Here is an 18792-nt window from a genome sequence, read left to right on the forward strand (position 1 = left end):
CCTCCTCCATATGTATTCCTCCCCCACCCCAATCTCTGTCACCCCCCCTATAACTGCCCTCTCCTCCTCCATATCTACTCCTTCCCCACCCCAATATATGTCCTCCTCTTTTTCTTTTATTCATTCTTCTTCTAGTACATATTTACCTATAGAGCTTTCTGCACTTCCAGTAAACTGGCAGTCACTTCCGGTTTGTGCAGAAACACTTCCGGGGCAGGCAGGGAGAGGGAGGAGAGCTGGGCTGTGTGTGAGGTCAGTTCTGTGTTTTCTTATATTATTAATATTATATATAATATTCAGTTACACTGCCTGACTTGCCTGTACTGCACTATATATATAATATACATGTACTAAATGTAGTCTCTAACAGCAGTGATGTGTGTGTGAGATGGTTATTATTATCATTATTATTACTGGCTAACTATTCCATGCAGGAGTCTTGTCCTACACAGCTGATCACAGTGTGTATTATTATTATTATTATTAATAATAATATGGGGAGTGGGGTGGAAAGACTAGGGGAGAAGCCTGATCTTGTGAGCTTACAATCTAGAGGGAGGGAGGTGGAAACACTAGTGGGAGAAGCCTGACTTGTGAGTTTACAATCTAGAGCAGAGGTCCCCTCACTTTTTCAGCTTGTGAGCTACTTAAAAAAATTAGCAAGTCATAATGATCTACTTATGTACAATTTTAGGAGCACACTTCTATATACAGAATGGAAAATGTAGTGGGGTTGGGATCTACCATAAATCCTTTGCGATCTACCGATAGATCGCAGTCTACCTAATGGGAACCCCTGATCTGGAGGGTAGTGGGGTGGAGGCACTTGGGGGAGGAGCCTGATCTTGTGAGTTTACAATCTTGAGGGTAGTGGGGGGGAACGCAAATGGAGGAGCCTGACCTTGTGAGCTTACATTCTAGAGCGTGGTGGGGAGGTGACACTAGGGGAGAAGCCTAATCTTGAGAGCTTACAATCTAGAGGAGAGTGGGGGGGGGGGGGGTAATAGGGGAGGAACCTGATCTTGTGCATTTACAATCTATAGGGGAGTGGGGGAAAACACAACAGAGGGACTCTGCACTTGTGAGCTTACATTCTAGAGAATGGTGGGGTGGAGACACTAGAAAACCAGACAAAGGGATGAGGCAGTGAGCCTCTAATTTGAACTATAACAAATTATAAGCTTTAGTAGTTTCTCCCTTTCAAACACATAAAAACAATTCTGCTCCCTTCCTTTTGTACCAAACCTTGCGGTCAAGATGTAAGGATAATTTTTTTTATTATATGTTTAAAAGATGCAGAGCTGATGTTAAGACAATCTCTTAGGTTTTTTTTAGACAGTTTTGTGCTGGCCACAAGGGTTTAAACTTGAAAGATAGTCTGAAGCCTAATAAAATAATTCTTTTTATCAGCTGTTTATGTAAAGCAATATTACCAGTGCTGAAACGCCTCATTCCCGTGGCAAAACAACTTTATACCCCCCAAATCCCGAGGCAAACATCCACGGCTTTCAAAATCGTGGGTGGATTTTGCTGCCTGGGGAGGCAGAGCTTAGCGCTGTAGCACTGCCTCTACTGAAGTCAATCTCCGCCGATTGCTGCCCCTCCCCGCCCCTCTCAGTCTTCCGTCACTGAGATGGGCGAGGAGAGGCAGAGAACCGCGCGTAGATTGACTTCAGTAGAGGCAGAGCTGCAGCACAAAGCTCTCCCTCCCCAGGCAGCAAAATCCACATCCAAAAAAGTCGCGGATGTTTGCCCTGGGATTTTGGGGGTATAAAGCCCTCATTTTGCCACAGGAATGCAGCGTTTCATCACTGGTAATATTGCTTTACATAAGTAGCAGATAAAATAAAAAGTCCTTTAACCTCCTTATCCGAAACCCCAAGTCAAACTCAGTCTAGAATTCCACAGCTCAGAGGGGTAACCCCGAGCCTGTTTCATGGTAGCTGACAGGAGGTATGTGCAGAGCCTGCGTGCAGCGGGCAGTTGTAACTCATCGCCTCCAAGATCCAGATGCTGGCAGCCATTCTTCTTCCAGTCCTCAGAGATTCTCAATCCATCTGGTGAGATCGCCGTCTGTCGTCATGACGACAGATGGCCATCTTACTATATGTGTAGTGTCCCACACGGTGAATTGCAGTGCTGGATCCAGGGGAGGTTAGTAAGTGCAGGGACTGCTGCAGATCTACCTAGCATATGATGTTTTCCTGCTTTTAGGGTCTAAAAGCGTGTGAAAAATTTGCACCACTTTTAGACCAGAAGTAATCATACCATGAGGGAGGTTAAGCAATCAGCTTAGACTGCGTCAGAGCATGCAAGTTAAGATGCAGGTCTCCACCTGAAGAATATAAAGCCCATTCGACCAGGGCAGTTTCCTCTCCCTCCATATTTGTAAAGCAGCAGTGTGGTCTTCCTGCAATATTTTTTGAAACCCTCTAGTTTGTAGCTTTCAGGCAACCAAGATTTGGCTTTTGGTAGGAAATGTTGGTCTGCTGATGCCCCACCCTGAGTGGGGTAGTATGAGATATCTCCAGGGTTTCTGCCGTGAAGATGTGGAGGTCTCAGATTACTCTTATCAGTAATTGCATTCCCACAAAGTCCTCCGTTGCAGGCCTATTTCCCACCCTGTTGTGGTAAGTCCACAACCGAAGGATACATGTGATGATCGCTGCTGCAGCAGCTATTGCTGGAAGTAGTGCTGCAGCTCAGGCAGTTCTGATGTCTTTCCATGCAAGCTGCATAGGTTTGTCTGTCTTTCCCTGCTGTCAGCTTGTGACTGATTATCATTCACCTGTGTGGGAATCTGCATGTCTGCTCCCATTGGATGACCTCAGTATAAAGATCTGCTTCCTGCAGGGTTTCCTTGGGTTTTCATAGCTTCAGCTTAAGCCTGCCTTGCTGTCGCTTTAGCCCCCGATCGTGTTTCTTGTTCTAAAGATACTTTGCTGGTTTTGCATCATATATTGGTTCATTGCCAATATATATGCATACCAGCACGTTTATTATTTTCCTTGTATTTGTGTTACGTGATACATCAGTGTCGCTGATGTATACGTACACGAACTGTTTATATCCTGTGTTCAGTCAGTCAGTTTTCCAGCACGTTTTGGTAGTTTGCGCGTACCGTGAACACCCGTGCTGAGCTAGTTATCCTGTTCCTGGTCCTGTTTGTGGATTGCGTTCATCTCTGCGAAGAGATAACGAATCCTTCTGAATCCTGTTCTGTTACTGTTTGTGGATTGCGTTCATCTCTGCGAAGAGATAACGAATCCTTCTGAATCCTGTTCTGTTACCGTTTGTGGATTGCGTTCATCTCTGCGAAGAGATAGCGAATCCTTCTGAGTCCTGTTCCCTGTGTTACTCCATTCCTAGTCAGCGTTCCTGCTTATGTCATATATCGGTTCATTGCCGATATATACATATGTTAGTCAGACGTTACAAATAGTTTCATTGATAGCTGTAATTGTAATACGCTAGGAAAACATACTTATTGTATATTTATCTGTGTTACGTTCATCTATCTTAATCCTGCTATTTTCTGACTATCCTGGCCTGTCTTTGTGAGGCACGCCATCGCCGCATCGCATTGGCTGCCTCATTCCAGTCTGTCTGGTTTTGGACGCTTGCTGTCGCTAAGTAGCCGCTAGCTAGCAAGCGTTCATTCTGTCTACCTGTCCTGATCTCCTCAGTTCTGGTTTATGCGCTCAGCGCTACTTTGCGCTGAGACCGTTATAACGAAAGCATTGTTTGTGGCTGTCAGATCTGCACCGGCTCTGTGCGCCACAATCTCCTATTGGAGTCAGTCCTCCCCTCCACTATACTAGGGATAGCCTGTTTCCTGGTGCTAGTGTGTGTACCTCCTCCACGCCAGCTCATGCGTTGCATGCTGACTGTGGAGAATACACCACCAAGCCTTACATTATGAAAACCCCATTACCAATCCCCATTGTGGGGGGGATTCCCAGAAAGTATGACACTGTTAATTATGGTTCCTGTTCCTTTAAGAAATTTGAAGAACTTAGCTCTGAAACAGAAAATGAGTTTTTCTCTGAATGTGCCAGGTTCCTGACCAATCCTGATCTCCAAGCGACTCCTGTTTCAACCTGGGCACTCCAACTAAGTTATATTTTGTTTAAAGGGGAATTATTCCAGTGGGCATTTGATGTTCTCAATCATTCCGATTTGAAAGATAGACCGCTGGAATTTCTAGCGTTTGTGATCCATAACTGGTTGCGCATAGATCCATTGCCTTTTCCTCTTAATGAACTCCTGGCAGCAGGCCAATCAGCTGCTCCTTCAATTGCTTGCAAGAATGAGCAGCAAGCAGAAAGTGTTACTGATAATTTTCCTGCAGCTTTGAATAAATCACCAAAAACCGCAAGGTCAAAGGCAAAACGCAAACGTTCTAAGAAACGTGTCCAATCTGCAGAATCGTTATCCTTAGCGACTGAGACCTATAATGAGATTCTGCCATTAACAGATAATGAAATGCAATTGTCTTTCAGGGGAGTTAAATGGACTTATGAAACTACTAATGAACTTTCCTCCCTGGCTAGGGAAAATAAAGATTTTTGTTTAAAAGAATTATCTGAGTATGATTATGATGAGATATTACAGAGTATTGAACAAATCAACTTATTTGTGAACCAAGGGAAGTTTGCATACACTACAGTTCAACACTTGCTACAGGTATTGGAGATTCTTAAGAATAAGGAATCTGCCAATCACCTGCTAATTAACCCTATACATGTGCCTGCCACAATCATATCTGCAGACTGTGATCAGCCTAAATGTTTCGCTGTTAAGTATGCATGGGATCCTCCATTCGAGAGGGGAGAGATGGAAGCCCTGGTCTGTGAATGGAAGAATGATTCAAGTTCATTTTGTCAATTTTACAGTGCAAAAAGTGAAATGGTATTGAACGCATGCATTAAGTCAGCCTATAACCTAATAGAGGCTGGTGTGTGTAGGTATGACTGTGTGGCTCCCTTGATTGATGTGTGGGAACTGATTTTGGATGATTTTTATGTGACTCCGAATTCGCAAATTTGGCGTTCTGACCCGCCTGCTTCAGCACCTTTGGCTGATTCAGCAGGTGATTCGGAGCTCTTTTTGTGTGAAATTGAAGTTCCTGCAATTCCACCCTGTACCATGGATAACTCAGTGTTACTTCCCAGTAAAACAGAAGCCACTGATACATTCTTAACCTTGCCCTGCGCAAATTTCTCAGCAGAGAATCCAGAGGTCCTGCTGACTTCCGAGTCCAGCCTAGCCAGTACTCATGACTCTTTGTTTAGTGAAACAGACACCAGAAAAATCTTGCCTGTCTCTGCAAACACTTCTGCAGAAATTACCTGTGTTAATAAAGTTCAACTCCTGTCTGATCCAGCAGATGCCAATAGATGCACTACATCAGTTTCCGAGTCCCAGCAATCCTGTCTAGTAAACTCAGAACCCCAGCATCTGAATTTTCCAATTTTACAAATGAATGGTGATTCAGATGCGCAAACATTGTGTCTTGATCTTCCTGTTTCTACACCTCGCTCTAGTTTCGTGAATAGCTCAGAGCATCTGCTATGTGAACCTGAAATCGCAGAATTATTACCTTGTTCAGAAAATTTTCCAATAAATTTGCCCTGTACCATGAATTGTGCAGTAGATCTCTCCAATGAAACTCAGGTCACAGAATCATTATGCTGTCCAGCAGGTGCTTCCATGGTTTTGCCCTGCAATATGGACTGTTCAGTGATCCTGTCCAGTGAAGCTGTGGTCGCAGAGTCTTATGCTTCACCCAGTACTTTGGATACTTTAAACCCTCTAGCAGAGGAGGCTGAAGCACTGCTTACCTCAGTTGGTGTTGCAGTAATATTCACTTGTCTAGCAGCTGTTTTGGAATTACAGTCTGCTCTAATAAAACTTGATGAATTTCTGCCCAGCAAAGCAGAAGCCATTGAAATATTGTCCTCGTCAGCAAGTGTGTCAGATACCTTGCCCTGTACACAGTCTGATTTAACCAATGTTGAGTCCCTCTCCAGTGTTGTAACAGCCGAGGAACTCCAGCCCTGTCCTCTGAATGCTTCAGAAGTCTTGCCCTGTAACATGGATAATTCTGATTCTCTGGTCAAAATAATAGAAATCTCAGAATTTCAGTCCGGTCTGATGAGTGTTCCTGAAACCCAGCCCTGTATCCTGAAAGATTCTGGTTCTCTGGCCGCTGTGGCAGAGGTTCCAGAGTTCCCTTCCTGTCCAGGGAATTCCTCAGTTTTGCCTAGTCCAGTGGGGGCTGCTGCAATACTGACTTGTTCTGCAGCGCCTCATGAGCTCCAATCCAGTGTATTAAATGAGTCTCTGTCCAGTCCAGAGGTAGTTGTGGAGTCCCTGTCTGGTTCAGTGCATACATCAGAAGATTTGTCCTGTCTTGTTAGTGCCCCTGAATCTGATTTGTTACTGACTTTGCTGGAATCAGCGACATCTAAGTCTGATCCAGCATTCTCGTGTAAAAGTCCAGTAGTTGCGAAGTTTAGTCATGATGATTTTTTTTTTGGCCAGTCCTGGTTTTGGTCCTGTCTTGGCTGACCCTGAGGCTCACAGTTCCTTGACATGCCCAGAGGTTTCTCTTGTGCCGGTGTGCCCAGATGTTCTTTGTGTGCCAGAATGCCCAAGTGTGTCTAAGGTGTTAGCGTGCTCTGATGCTTCCTTAGTGGGAACACGTTCTGATATTGCCAGTCTGCCTGCATGCCCAGAGATGGTTCTGGTCCCTGAAAGCCCTGATATTGATGTTTGTCCTTGTGGCCCTGACTCGGGAATTGCCCTAGGTTCCATAGGGGTTCTTGATGGTTCTCCATGTGAGCCTAAGGGGCATTCTGACCTATGGGGATCTCTTTGGAGCTTCAAGGTGTTCTGGGAGGTCTCTGAGAAAACTTGTCCTGGTGCCTTGGACTGGTTCAACAGTGGGTTTTGTGTTGGTAAAGACAGTACCGGTGGGCATTGCAAAGGCTTTGGCGTTTCTGAACGGTTCCTGGAAGGCGGTGGGTATCGCTCAGGGAGTTTTGGAGGGCTTTCTTCTGGAAATCATGGTTCTGATGGGTGTCACACTGGGGCTTGTAGTACTGATGGGCATGGTTCTGTAGGTTCTGGTTCTGATGGGTCCAGTCTTGTGGGGACTGATTCTGGAATTCGGTCTTGCCGGGCTGTCCCGGTCATCATGAATTATCAGTCAGACTGTTTTGTTGGGAATTTCAGTTTTGAAAAGCGTCTGGAATCCACTTTTAAAGGCGGGGGTACTGTGATGATCGCTGCTGCAGCAGCTATTGCTGGAAGTAGTGCTGCAGCTCAGGCAGTTCTGATGTCTTTCCATGCAAGCTGCATAGGTTTGTCTGTCTTTCCCTGCTGTCAGCTTGTGACTGATTATCATTCACCTGTGTGGGAATATGCATGTCTGCTCCCATTGGATGACCTCAGTATAAAGATCTGCTTCCTGCAGGGTTTCCTTGGGTTTTCATAGCTTCAGCTTAAGCCTGCCTTGCTGTCGCTTTAGCCCCCGATCGTGTTTCTTGTTCTAAAGATACTTTGCTGGTTTTGCATCATATATTGGTTCATTGCCAATATATATGCATACCAGCACGTTTATTATTTTCCTTGTATTTGTGTTACGTGATACATCAGTGTCGCTGATGTATACGTACACGAACTGTTTATATCCTGTGTTCAGTTAGTCAGTTTTCCAGCACGTTTTGGTAGTTTGCGCGTACCGTGAACACCCGTGCTGAGCTAGTTATCCTGTTCCTGGTCCTGTTTGTGGATTGCGTTCATCTCTGCGAAGAGATAACGAATCCTTCTGAATCCTGTTCTGTTACTGTTTGTAGATTGCGTTCATCTCTGCGAAGAGATAACGAATCCTTCTGAATCCTGTTCTGTTACCGTTTGTGGATTGCGTTCATCTCTGCGAAGAGATAGCGAATCCTTCTGAGTCCTGTTCCCTGTGTTACTCCATTCCTAGTCAGCGTTCCTGCTTATGTCATATATCGGTTCATTGCCGATATATACATATGTTAGTCAGACGTTACAAATAGTTTCATTGATAGCTGTAATTGTAATACGCTAGGAAAACATACTTATTGTATATTTATCTGTGTTACGTTCATCTATCTTAATCCTGCTATTTTCTGACTATCCTGGCCTGTCTTTGTGAGGCACGCCATCGCCGCATCGCATTGGCTGCCTCATTCCAGTCTGTCTGGTTTTGGACGCTTGCTGTCGCTAAGTAGCCGCTAGCTAGCAAGCGTTCATTCTGTCTACCTGTCCTGATCTCCTCAGTTCTGGTTTATGCGCTCAGCGCTACTTTGCGCTGAGACCGTTATAACGAAAGCATTGTTTGTGGCTGTCAGATCTGCACCGGCTCTGTGCGCCACAATCTCCTATTGGAGTCAGTCCTCCCCTCCACTATACTAGGGATAGCCTGTTTCCTGGTGCTAGTGTGTGTACCTCCTCCACGCCAGCTCATGCGTTGCATGCTGACTGTGGAGAATACACCACCAAGCCTTACAATACATGTAAATACCCATACATATAGGTGGATCAGTCTCTTCTGGGGTTCTGCTGTGGAGGCCTTTTTTAAATCCAGTTACCCTTGGGAGTAATCTTATGCCTAGTACACACCATACAATTTTCTGTAATGCTGGGCATACACGGGTCGATCCGACGGCCGATTAGCCGCCGAAACAACTCCCGCCGCATCCCCGCTCGTCCGCGCGTATCGATTCCCGCTCGTCCCCGCCGGCGCTCCTTATCAGCCTCTTGATTCCCCACTGTTGTCCGCCGGCGAGAATCGAGCAGGGAATCTACCCGGCAGGACATCGGACCTGTCGGATATTATCAATCGAGCCATCAGCGGCTCGATTGATAAGGAAAAGAAACTCTGTGTATGCCCAGCATAAGATTCTCTGTAAGATTTACCTGCCCGATAGATCAATTCCAACATGTTGGAAATTATCTATCTAACCATCTATCTGCCTAGCAATTAGGCATTGTTCTACTCAGCAGGAGATAACCAGAAGACAATGCACCAGAGATAATGACCAGTCTCTACGTGTACTTTACAGAAAATAATCTAATTACAGAAAATCTAAAGGTGGCCATACACTGGTCGATTTGCCATCAGATCGACCAACAGATAGATCCCTCTCTGATCGAATCTGAGAGTCTCGAGAAGCTTCAGACTGTGCATATCTACTATGTAGCGTAAACCTTTTACTTCTCACTGATTATCATTCATTTGTTTTCATTTTGTTGGCTTAGCAAGAAGATTTGACTGATAAAAATGTAGACAATGAGGAAAAATCACTAAGAGGTGATCAGAAGTCTATGGAGGAGGACATGATGAGCACAATTAAAGAGGAAGAAGAAGAGACATATGTGAGGAGTGATCCGCAGTCTATGAAGGAGGGGGACATGATGGGGACAATTAAAGAGGAAGAAGAGACATATGTGAGGAGTGACCAGCAGTCTATGGAGGAGAGTAACATGATGGGGACAATTAAAGAGGAAGAAGAGGCATATGTGAGGCGTGACCAGCAGTCTATGGAGGTGGGTGACATGATGAGGACAATTAAAGAGGAAGAAGAGACATATATGAGGAATGACCAGCAGTGTATGGAGGAGGGTAACATGATGAGGACAATTAAAGAGGAAGAAGAGACATATGTGAGGAGTGATCAGCAGTTTATGGAGGAGGGGGACATGATGGGGACAATTAAAGAGGAAGAAGAGACATATGTGAGGAGTGATCAGCAGTCCATGGAGGAGAGTGACAAGATGAGGTCAATTAAAGAGGAAGAGACATATGTGAGGAGTGATCAGCAGTCTATGGAGGAGGGTGACATGATGAGGACAATTAAAGAGGAAGAGACATATGTGAGGAGTGATCAGCAATCTATAGAGGGTGACATGATGGGTACAATTAAAGAGGAAGAAAAAGAGACGTATGTGAGGAGTGATCAGCAGTCTATGGAGGAGGGTGACATGATGGGGACAATTAAAGAGGAAGAAGAGACATATGTGAGGAGTAATCAGCAGTCCATGGAGGAGGGTGACAAGATGAGGACAATTAAAGAGGAAGATACATATGTGAGGAGTGATCAGCAATCTATAGAGGGTGACATGATGGGTACAATTAAAGAGGAAGAAAAAGAGACGTATGTGAGGAGTGATCAGCAGTCTATGGAGGAGGGAGACATGATGGGGACAATTAAAGAGGAAAAAGAAGAAACATATGTGAGGAGTGATCAGCAGTCTATGGAGGAGGGTCACATGATGAGGACAATTAAAGAGGAAGAGACGTATGTGAGGAGTGATCAGCATTCTATAGAGGATGACATGATGGGGACAACTACAAAGGAAGAAGAGACATTTGTGAGGGGTGATCAGTCATCTATGGAGGAAACTGATATTATGAGGACAGTTAAAGAGAAAGAAGAAGAGACGTGTGTGAGGCATGATCAGCAATCTATGGATGGTGACAGGATGGGGACAGTTAAAGAGGAAGAAGAAGAGACATATGTGAGGCGTGATCAGCAGTCTATGGAGGAGGGTGACATGATGGGGACAATTAAAAAGGAAGAAGAAAAGATGTGTGTGAGGAGTGATCAGCAGTCTATGGAGGAGGGAGACATGATAGTTACAGTTAAAGAAGAGGTCACTCTTACAGAGTTCAGAACAGGTGAGAAATCTATAAAACTATACAAATCTAATCTTGGACTAACTGATCCAGGGATTGTGAGACGTAATAGAGGTGTGATATGTGTAAGGTAAGCTTATAGATTGATAATATAGGAGAGGCGGCTTTCCAGAAGAAAGTAGCCACACAATTGGAAAATAATTTATTTGAGCACTATATATGGACAATGCGTTTCACGGGTTATTACCCGCTTCCACAGGTCAATAAAGAAACAAGTGTATGTTTTCTTAACCACTTAAGTACCAGCGGTCTCTGCCCACTTAAGGACCAGAGACAGCTGGTACCAGAAACCACTGAATACCGACGAATCAATGCACATACCGGCCACTACCGTAATCCACGCAAAACCCCCATTGCCTAAGGCCACCCACTCTGCCGTCTCTATGGAGGGGAAGCTCTGTGAGTCGGTCAGGAGCTGCTTACACTGGCTCCTGACTGTGTGATCAATGTAAGCCAATGGGAGTTGTTAACATTGATGACGGTCAGGAGCCAATGGGATCAGCTCCTAACTGGCTCACAGAGCTCTGCCATTATAGAGATGGCAGGGCAAGTGAGCTGCAGCGGGGAGACAGCGACGAGAGCGTTGAGAACGCACAGCGGCGGTGATGTGAAATCTACACCCTGGCAGGTATAACAGCATCAGCATCAAAACGGGGCATACATTCCAATCACTGCTGTCTGGAAGTGGGTAAAATATAGATATGCAAAATATAAACACAATAACAGTCAACCTAAGTTCAAATAAAATCTGTGTTACGATTTCTAACAGTTTGCCAGATCTTACATTGTGCACCATTGTCTGCATGGTCGTCTATGTAAGGCTACATTGTCATTACTGGTGAATGGGTTCTGCATCCTCTATACCATGTATCATATCTTATATACCTCATATATCACACACCTCATATGTAGTCCATGTATTATATGTTATATACCGTATATATCAGATTAAATATCACACACCTCATATGTAGTCCATGTATTATATGTTATATACCTTATATATCGGATTATATATCACACACCTCATATAAATCCATGTATTATATGTTATATACCTTATATATCGGATTATATATCACACACCTCATATAAATCCATGTATTATATGTTATATACCGTATATATCAGATTATATATCACACACCTCATATGTAGTCCATGTATTATATGTTATATACCTTATATATCAGATTATATATCACACACCTCATATAAATCCATGTATTATATGTTATATACCGTATATATCAGATTATATATCACACACCTCATATGTAGTCCATGTATTATATGTTATATACCGTATATATCGGATTATATATCACACACCTCATATGTAGTCCATGTATTATATGTTATATACCTTATATATCGGATTATATATCACACACCTCATATAAATCCATGTATTATATGTTATATACCGTATATATCAGATTATATATCACACACCTCATATAAATCCATGTATTATATGTTATATACCTTATATATCAGATTATATATCACACACCTCATATAAATCCATGTATTATATGTTATATACCGTATATATCAGATTATATATCACACACCTCATATGTAGTCCATGTATTATATGTTATATACCGTATATATCAGATTATATATCACACACCTCATATAAATCCATCTATTATATGTTATATACCGTATATATCAGATTATATATCACACACCTCATATGTAGTCCATGTATTATATGTTATATACCTTATATATCGGATTATATATCACACACCTCATATGTAGTCCCTACATTATATGTTATATACCTTATATATCGGATTATATATCACACACCTCATATAAGTCCATGTATTATATGTTATATACCGTATATATCAGATTATATATCACACACCTCATATGTAGTCCATGTATTATATGTTATATACCTTATATATCAGATTATATATCACACACCTCATATAAATCCATGTATTATATGTTATATACCGTATATATCAGATTATATATCACACACCTCATATGTAGTCCATGTATTATATGTTATATACCGTATATATCAGATTATATATCACACACCTCATATGTAGTCCATGTATTATATGTTATATACCGTATATATCAGATTATATATCACACACCTCATATGTAGTCCATGTATTATATGTTATATACCTTATATATCAGATTATATATCACACACCTCATATAAATCCATGTATTATATGTTATATACCGTATATATCAGATTATATATCACACACCTCATATGTAGTCCATGTATTATATGTTATATACCGTATATATCAGATTATATATCACACACCTCATATGTAGTCCATGTATTATATGTTATATACCGTATATATCAGATTATATATCACACACCTCATATGTAGTCCATGTATTATATGTTATATACCGTATATATCAGATTATATATCACACACCTCATATAAATCCATCTATTATATGTTATATACCGTATATATCAGATTATATATCACACACCTCATATGTAGTCCATGTATTATATGTTATATACCTTATATATCGGATTATATATCACACACCTCATATGTAGTCCCTACATTATATGTTATATACATTATATATCGGATTATATATCACACACCTCATATAAGTCCATGTATTATATGTTATATACCGTATATATCACACACCTCATAGGAGTCCGTGTATTATATGTCCACTAGACAGATTGAGAGGTGGCACCTCATACTGAGATGGTTCTAAATCATATCAGATTTTCTGTTTTGGGGGTCCCAAGCAACACATTATTTGTGCCCCCCCCCCCCCCCCAGTCAGAGGCCCCTTGTCACTTAATATTAGAAAGCCAATTGTTCCCCCCCCCCTCATTTCCCCTCCCCAGTATAGAAGTCTACCTTCAGTATAGGTAGCCAAGGTGTCCGATGTACCTAGTAAAGGTAGCCAGGGTATAGTGCCCCCCTCCCTTACCCCTGTAATGACAGGTATAGGTGTGTCTCCCCATCCCCCCATTTAGGGCATTGGTGTCAGTGGAGGTGTGTAGCCTCCTGCTGCCTCCCCATCCCCAACACTCACTGCCGATCAGCAGCGACCTGAAGAAAGGAGAGCAGCACACAGTAACCATGTGGCACATTTGCAGGAAGTGATGTCACTTCCACATCTGAAGTGTACTCCATGGTCACTGCACTGCTCTTCCCTGTGTTCACTTTGCCACTAATCTGAGGTCTGTGTGTGAGGCATAGGGAGGCAGTGGCAACCATACAAGTCACAGACAGGGCATATTGAAGTATGCCAGAGCTAATAATCTATGAACTATTGACCCTTTTTATCTCTTTCCTGCTCTCAAAAGCCATTTATTGTTAGGAAAGTGTTTTATAGTTGGAATTTATTAGCAGTGAGGGTCACACTGTAGTCACTGAGTCAGCCACTTACATACCTGATATTTAACTCTTTCAGGCAGAGAAAGGAAAAAAGGAACACAGCATAGTTATTTGTGTGCTTGGCACAGTACATACCCATGTCTATCTCATCATGTCACACGTCACCTCAGGTATCCTTTAAGACATCACTAATACTGGCACGTTTATATGATAAATTACAGCAGAATAAGAAACACTAGGAGGAGGTCCCTGCACTTTAAAGATTGGGTAGTGGGGTAGAAGGACGCACAGGGGTTAGCAGATGAGGCAGTGAACCTCCAATGCTACCTATAGCAAATTATAGGCTTTTCTGCACAGGTGTGGTTTGAGGGTACAATTGAAGGTTTCTAGGCTCGGAACATGATGGATAGACTGTGGGAAATATGTTCCAAAGAAGAGGGGAAGCTTGTGAGAAGTCCTGGATCGGATTTGGGAGTGAAAGGAGGTGACTAAGCTAAACCCCTCCCACCTTCCCCCATCATCACTCACGTTCCCCCATTCTGTGACTTGCTGCCACTTATGCTGTGCCAGTGAGGACATAACTGCTGATATAGCTGTGTGATTTGGGTGTGAGGACTGGAGATAGTGAATGAGATGCAAATGTGATGCAAATGATATGCTGCTTAGAATTCAGTCAGTCAATTATTGGAATTATTGTTATGTGATTGGGCAGCTGAAATGAGCACAACCTTCTGCAGTTCTCAATCAGGCTGATAACTGTTAGGCCCAGTGCACACCAAAACCGCTAGCAGATCGTCAAAACGCTAGCGGTTTTTGGAGCTGATTTCAGAGCGATTCCTAGGAATGTTTAGAGAGGTTTTCTAAACATGCCTAGCGGTTTTGGGAGCGTTTTTGTGTTTTGTGTAGCAGATTAATAATATTGTTACAGTAACAGCTGTTACTGAACAGCTTCTGTAACAAAAACACCTGGAAAACTGCTCTGATCTAGCGTCTTCCAGAGCGGTTTGCGGTTTCCTATACTTTACATTGAGGCAGAAACGCTTCTGCAAACCGCAAATGTGCAGCAGGAAGCACGTTTGTGGATTGCTGAAAACCTCAAACCGCTGGTGTGCACCATCCTATCGAAATACATTAGCCAAGCGTTTTCACAGACGGATGCGGCTGGCGGATCGCTGCTAAAACCGCTCGGTGTGCACTGGGCCTCACTCCTTCTCAGAAAGTTCTGTTTCTCTATTTGCAGCGCGGAGTCCCGGCATCAGGAACCTCTCAGACACTCATCTCTCTGTATCCACAGACTGTACAACGGATGATGATGTCACACAGGACTCTGCAGTAAGGAACCCCAAACCCCCAAATATCTGCCCTGACACCTCTGCTCCCTCTCACCCCGGGAGGCGTCCTGCAGTAGCCCAGCGGAGATCTCCCACTGGTGGAAAGTCTTACTCTTGTGCTGAGTGTGGGAATTTTTTTGTTTGGAAGTCAAGTCTTGTTAGACATCAGAGATCTCACACTGGAAGTGCACCCTATTCATGTCCTAAATGTGCAAAATGTTTTGTACTTAAATCAGACTATATGAAACATGAGAGGACTCACACTAGTGGTAAGCCCTATTCATGTGCTGAGTGTGGGAAATGCTTTGCACAGAAATCACAGCTAGCAAAACATGAGAAATATCACACTAATGACAAGACCTATTCATGTTCTGAGTGTGGGAAATGCTTTCTACGGAAATCTGAGTGTGTCAAACATGAAAGATCCCACACGGCTAAGAATTCATATCCGTGCATTAAGTGTGGGAAATGTTTTGCTTGGAAATCTCAGCTGGTTTTACATGGAAGATCTCACACTGGTGAGAAGCCATATTTGTGTCCTGAGTGTGGGAAATGTTTTGCAGAGAAATCTGGTCTTGTCATTCACCAAAGATCTCACTCCGGTGAAAAGCCCTATTCATGTCCTGAGTGTGAGAGATGTTTTACACAGAAATCTAGTCTTGTTGTACACCAGAGGTCTCATTCAGGTGCAAAACCATATTTTTGTGCCGAGTGTGGGAAATCATTTGCACAACATTCACACCTTATTGCACACCAGAGAGCTCATTCTGGTGAAAAGCCGTATTCATGTTCTAAGTGTAGGAAATGTTTTAGTTACAGATCACACCTTGTTAAACATGAAAGAACTCACACTGGTGATAAGCCTTATTTATGTCATGAGTGTGGGAAATGTTTTGTACAGAAATCACATCTTATTGTACACAAGAGATATCATACCAGTGAGAAGCCTCATTCATGTTCTGAGTGTGGGAAATGTTTTGCACAGAAATCACAGCTTGTTGTGCACAAGAGATCTCATACTGGTGAGAAGCCATTCTCTTGTACTAAGTGTGGGAAATGTTTTGTATTGAAATCTCACCTTGTCACACATGAGAAACTGCATACAGCTGAAAGGCCATATCCCTGTACTGAGTGTGGGAAACGTTTTGTTCGTAAAGATCACCTTATTAGACATGAGAAAACCCACACTCGTCAGAAATCCTATTCGTGTACTGAATGTGATAAATGGTTTAGGGAGAAATCTGATCTTGTTGCACACAGAAGGGTGCATTATAGTGAGACGCCATTTTCCTGTCTTGAGTGTGGGAAATGTTTTTTACAGAAGTCATATCTTGCAGTGCACAAGAGATCTCACACTGGTGAGATGCCCTATTTATGTTCTGAGTGTGGGAAGTGTTTCAAGTGTAAACCAAATCTTCTCAAACATCAGAGAACTCACACCGGTGAGATGCCCTATCTGTGTGCAGAGTGTGGGAAATGTTTCACATGTAAATCAAATCTGATCAGACATCAGAGATCTCATACCGGTAAGATGCCGTATTCATGTCCTGAGTGTGGGAAATGTTTCAGGTGTAAATCCAATTTCCTACGACATGAGAGAGCTCACACTGGTGAGAAGCCATTTTCATGTTCCAAGTGTAAGAAAAGTTTTTCGCAGAAAACACAGCTTGTCAGACACAAATGTTGAACCTAGGAAATGCATTTGGCGTGTAAGTGTTGATTATGTCAGTAACAGGTTAAAGCAAAAATATATTCTGACACATTGAAGAACTAAAGAACAAACGCGCACATATAATGTAAAAGGACTTTAATATCATATAAGAGCGAGACATCGATCAGGGGATAGGCTGTATTCCTGTGCTGAGTGTGGGAAATCTTAATGAGAGAAATCACTACTTGAACAGAGTTCACCTAGGTGAGGGTTAAAGTGCTGAGTGTGGGAAATCCTTCAGACAGAAACATCAGCTTGCCATACATAAGAGAATATACTCCGTATTTCAGGCAGGTGGGACTTTACCTACTGTGAGCTGCAGATGTGGGAATATTAGAAGCTTCTATTCATCCAGACTGACCTGAGGAAAGGAGATTTCCCTCTCTCTGTCTCTGTGTGTCTTTGTTTTATATTCAGGAAACATGAAGAGATTTGAGCTGAAAGCACAAAGTCCAGTAAGATAAGAAGAGAGGGATTTATCTCCCAGCAATGTTATGCTGGACACACACAGGACTGATATTCAGAGAGATTGGATCACTGCGACTGTGACGGGATCTTCCAGGGATCTCCTGATTTCTCTAAATAATTTTAGGGGTAACATTGTAGATCTATATTGTTACGCCCTCACAGAGGATGATTGGCATCTATTTTACATGAATTAGATATATGCAGAGGCGCCCCACAAGGATACACGAAATCCTCTTCCTTTAAACTCGATGTGCAACACCCCTGCTGCCGTGGTAAGGGCAGGACCCTTTCTCCTCCACACATACAATGTCACAGTCAGCCACAGCGCTGGGAATTAAGTTGTTACCAGATGTTTCAATCCACCTCCAGAGACCTCTCCTACGAACAGGGTGCTCAGATGACGCTTGGCCCCATAAAAAAGGAGAAAGGTGCTCTCAGTGGATAGTATAATTCAGACAAAATTTATTGGATATAGTGGAATAAAAAACAGCAAAGTGTCACTCACATCTGGAGGGTCCCACACCTGTTAGGACCCTCTCCGGCTAGTTCGCTTCCCACCCAGTGGTACTCTGCGACATAGAACGATCATATAGGCATGGCCTGCTCTCGTCCCGACTAGTTTCGGCCTCTCGCCGTCATCAGGGGGTATCCCCTGATGACGGCGAGAGGCCGAAACTAGCACCCTGTTCGTAGGAGAGGTCTCTGGAGGTGGATTGAAACATCTGGTGACAACTTAATTCCCAGCGCTGTGGCTGACTGTGACATCTATTTTACATGATAATGCTATAAATATGATAGCAGCAATAGATAAGGTATTAGAAGTCAGATGTATTCCCAGATCATATTATACTCCAGCACAAATAATGCAGATACACCCCAATGTCTCAGTGCTCCACCCCACATGTAAATTAGGAGATGATTGGATACAGGTGTTTGGGCTGGAGGTGAGATACAGGAATTCTGGGGTGGAGAGGGGGAACAGGTTATTGTTATATGTGTTACAGTCACTGCTATAGACACCCCAATGCCTCAGTGCTGCACCCCAAATGTAAATTAGGAGATGATTGGATACAGGTGTCTGGGCTGGAGGTGAGATGCAGGAATTCTGGGGTGGAGAGGGGGACAGGTTATTGTTATATGTGTTACAATCACTGCTATAGACACCCCAAT

The 18792-nt window shown here is 43.0% G+C and overlaps 1 protein-coding gene across 1 annotated transcript in view; it reads left to right on the top strand.

The window, feature by feature from the left end:
* LOC137537128 (zinc finger protein 850-like) overlaps positions 1 to 17321 on the top strand; it is a 96540-nt gene extending 79219 nt beyond the window's left edge. Inside the window, exons 8-10 of the mRNA XM_068259260.1 lie at positions 136 to 252; positions 9295 to 10714; positions 15353 to 17321. Of these exons, the coding sequence (XP_068115361.1) occupies positions 136 to 252; positions 9295 to 10714; positions 15353 to 17130 (3315 nt within the window). The 3' untranslated portion in view covers positions 17131 to 17321. The remainder of the gene's footprint in view (positions 1 to 135; positions 253 to 9294; positions 10715 to 15352) is intronic.
* Positions 17322 to 18792: the final 1471 nt, after the last annotated feature.

The sequence above is a fragment of the Hyperolius riggenbachi genome, chromosome 10 (assembly GCF_040937935.1).
Source record: "Hyperolius riggenbachi isolate aHypRig1 chromosome 10, aHypRig1.pri, whole genome shotgun sequence".
Lineage (NCBI taxonomy): Eukaryota > Metazoa > Chordata > Amphibia > Anura > Hyperoliidae > Hyperolius > Hyperolius riggenbachi.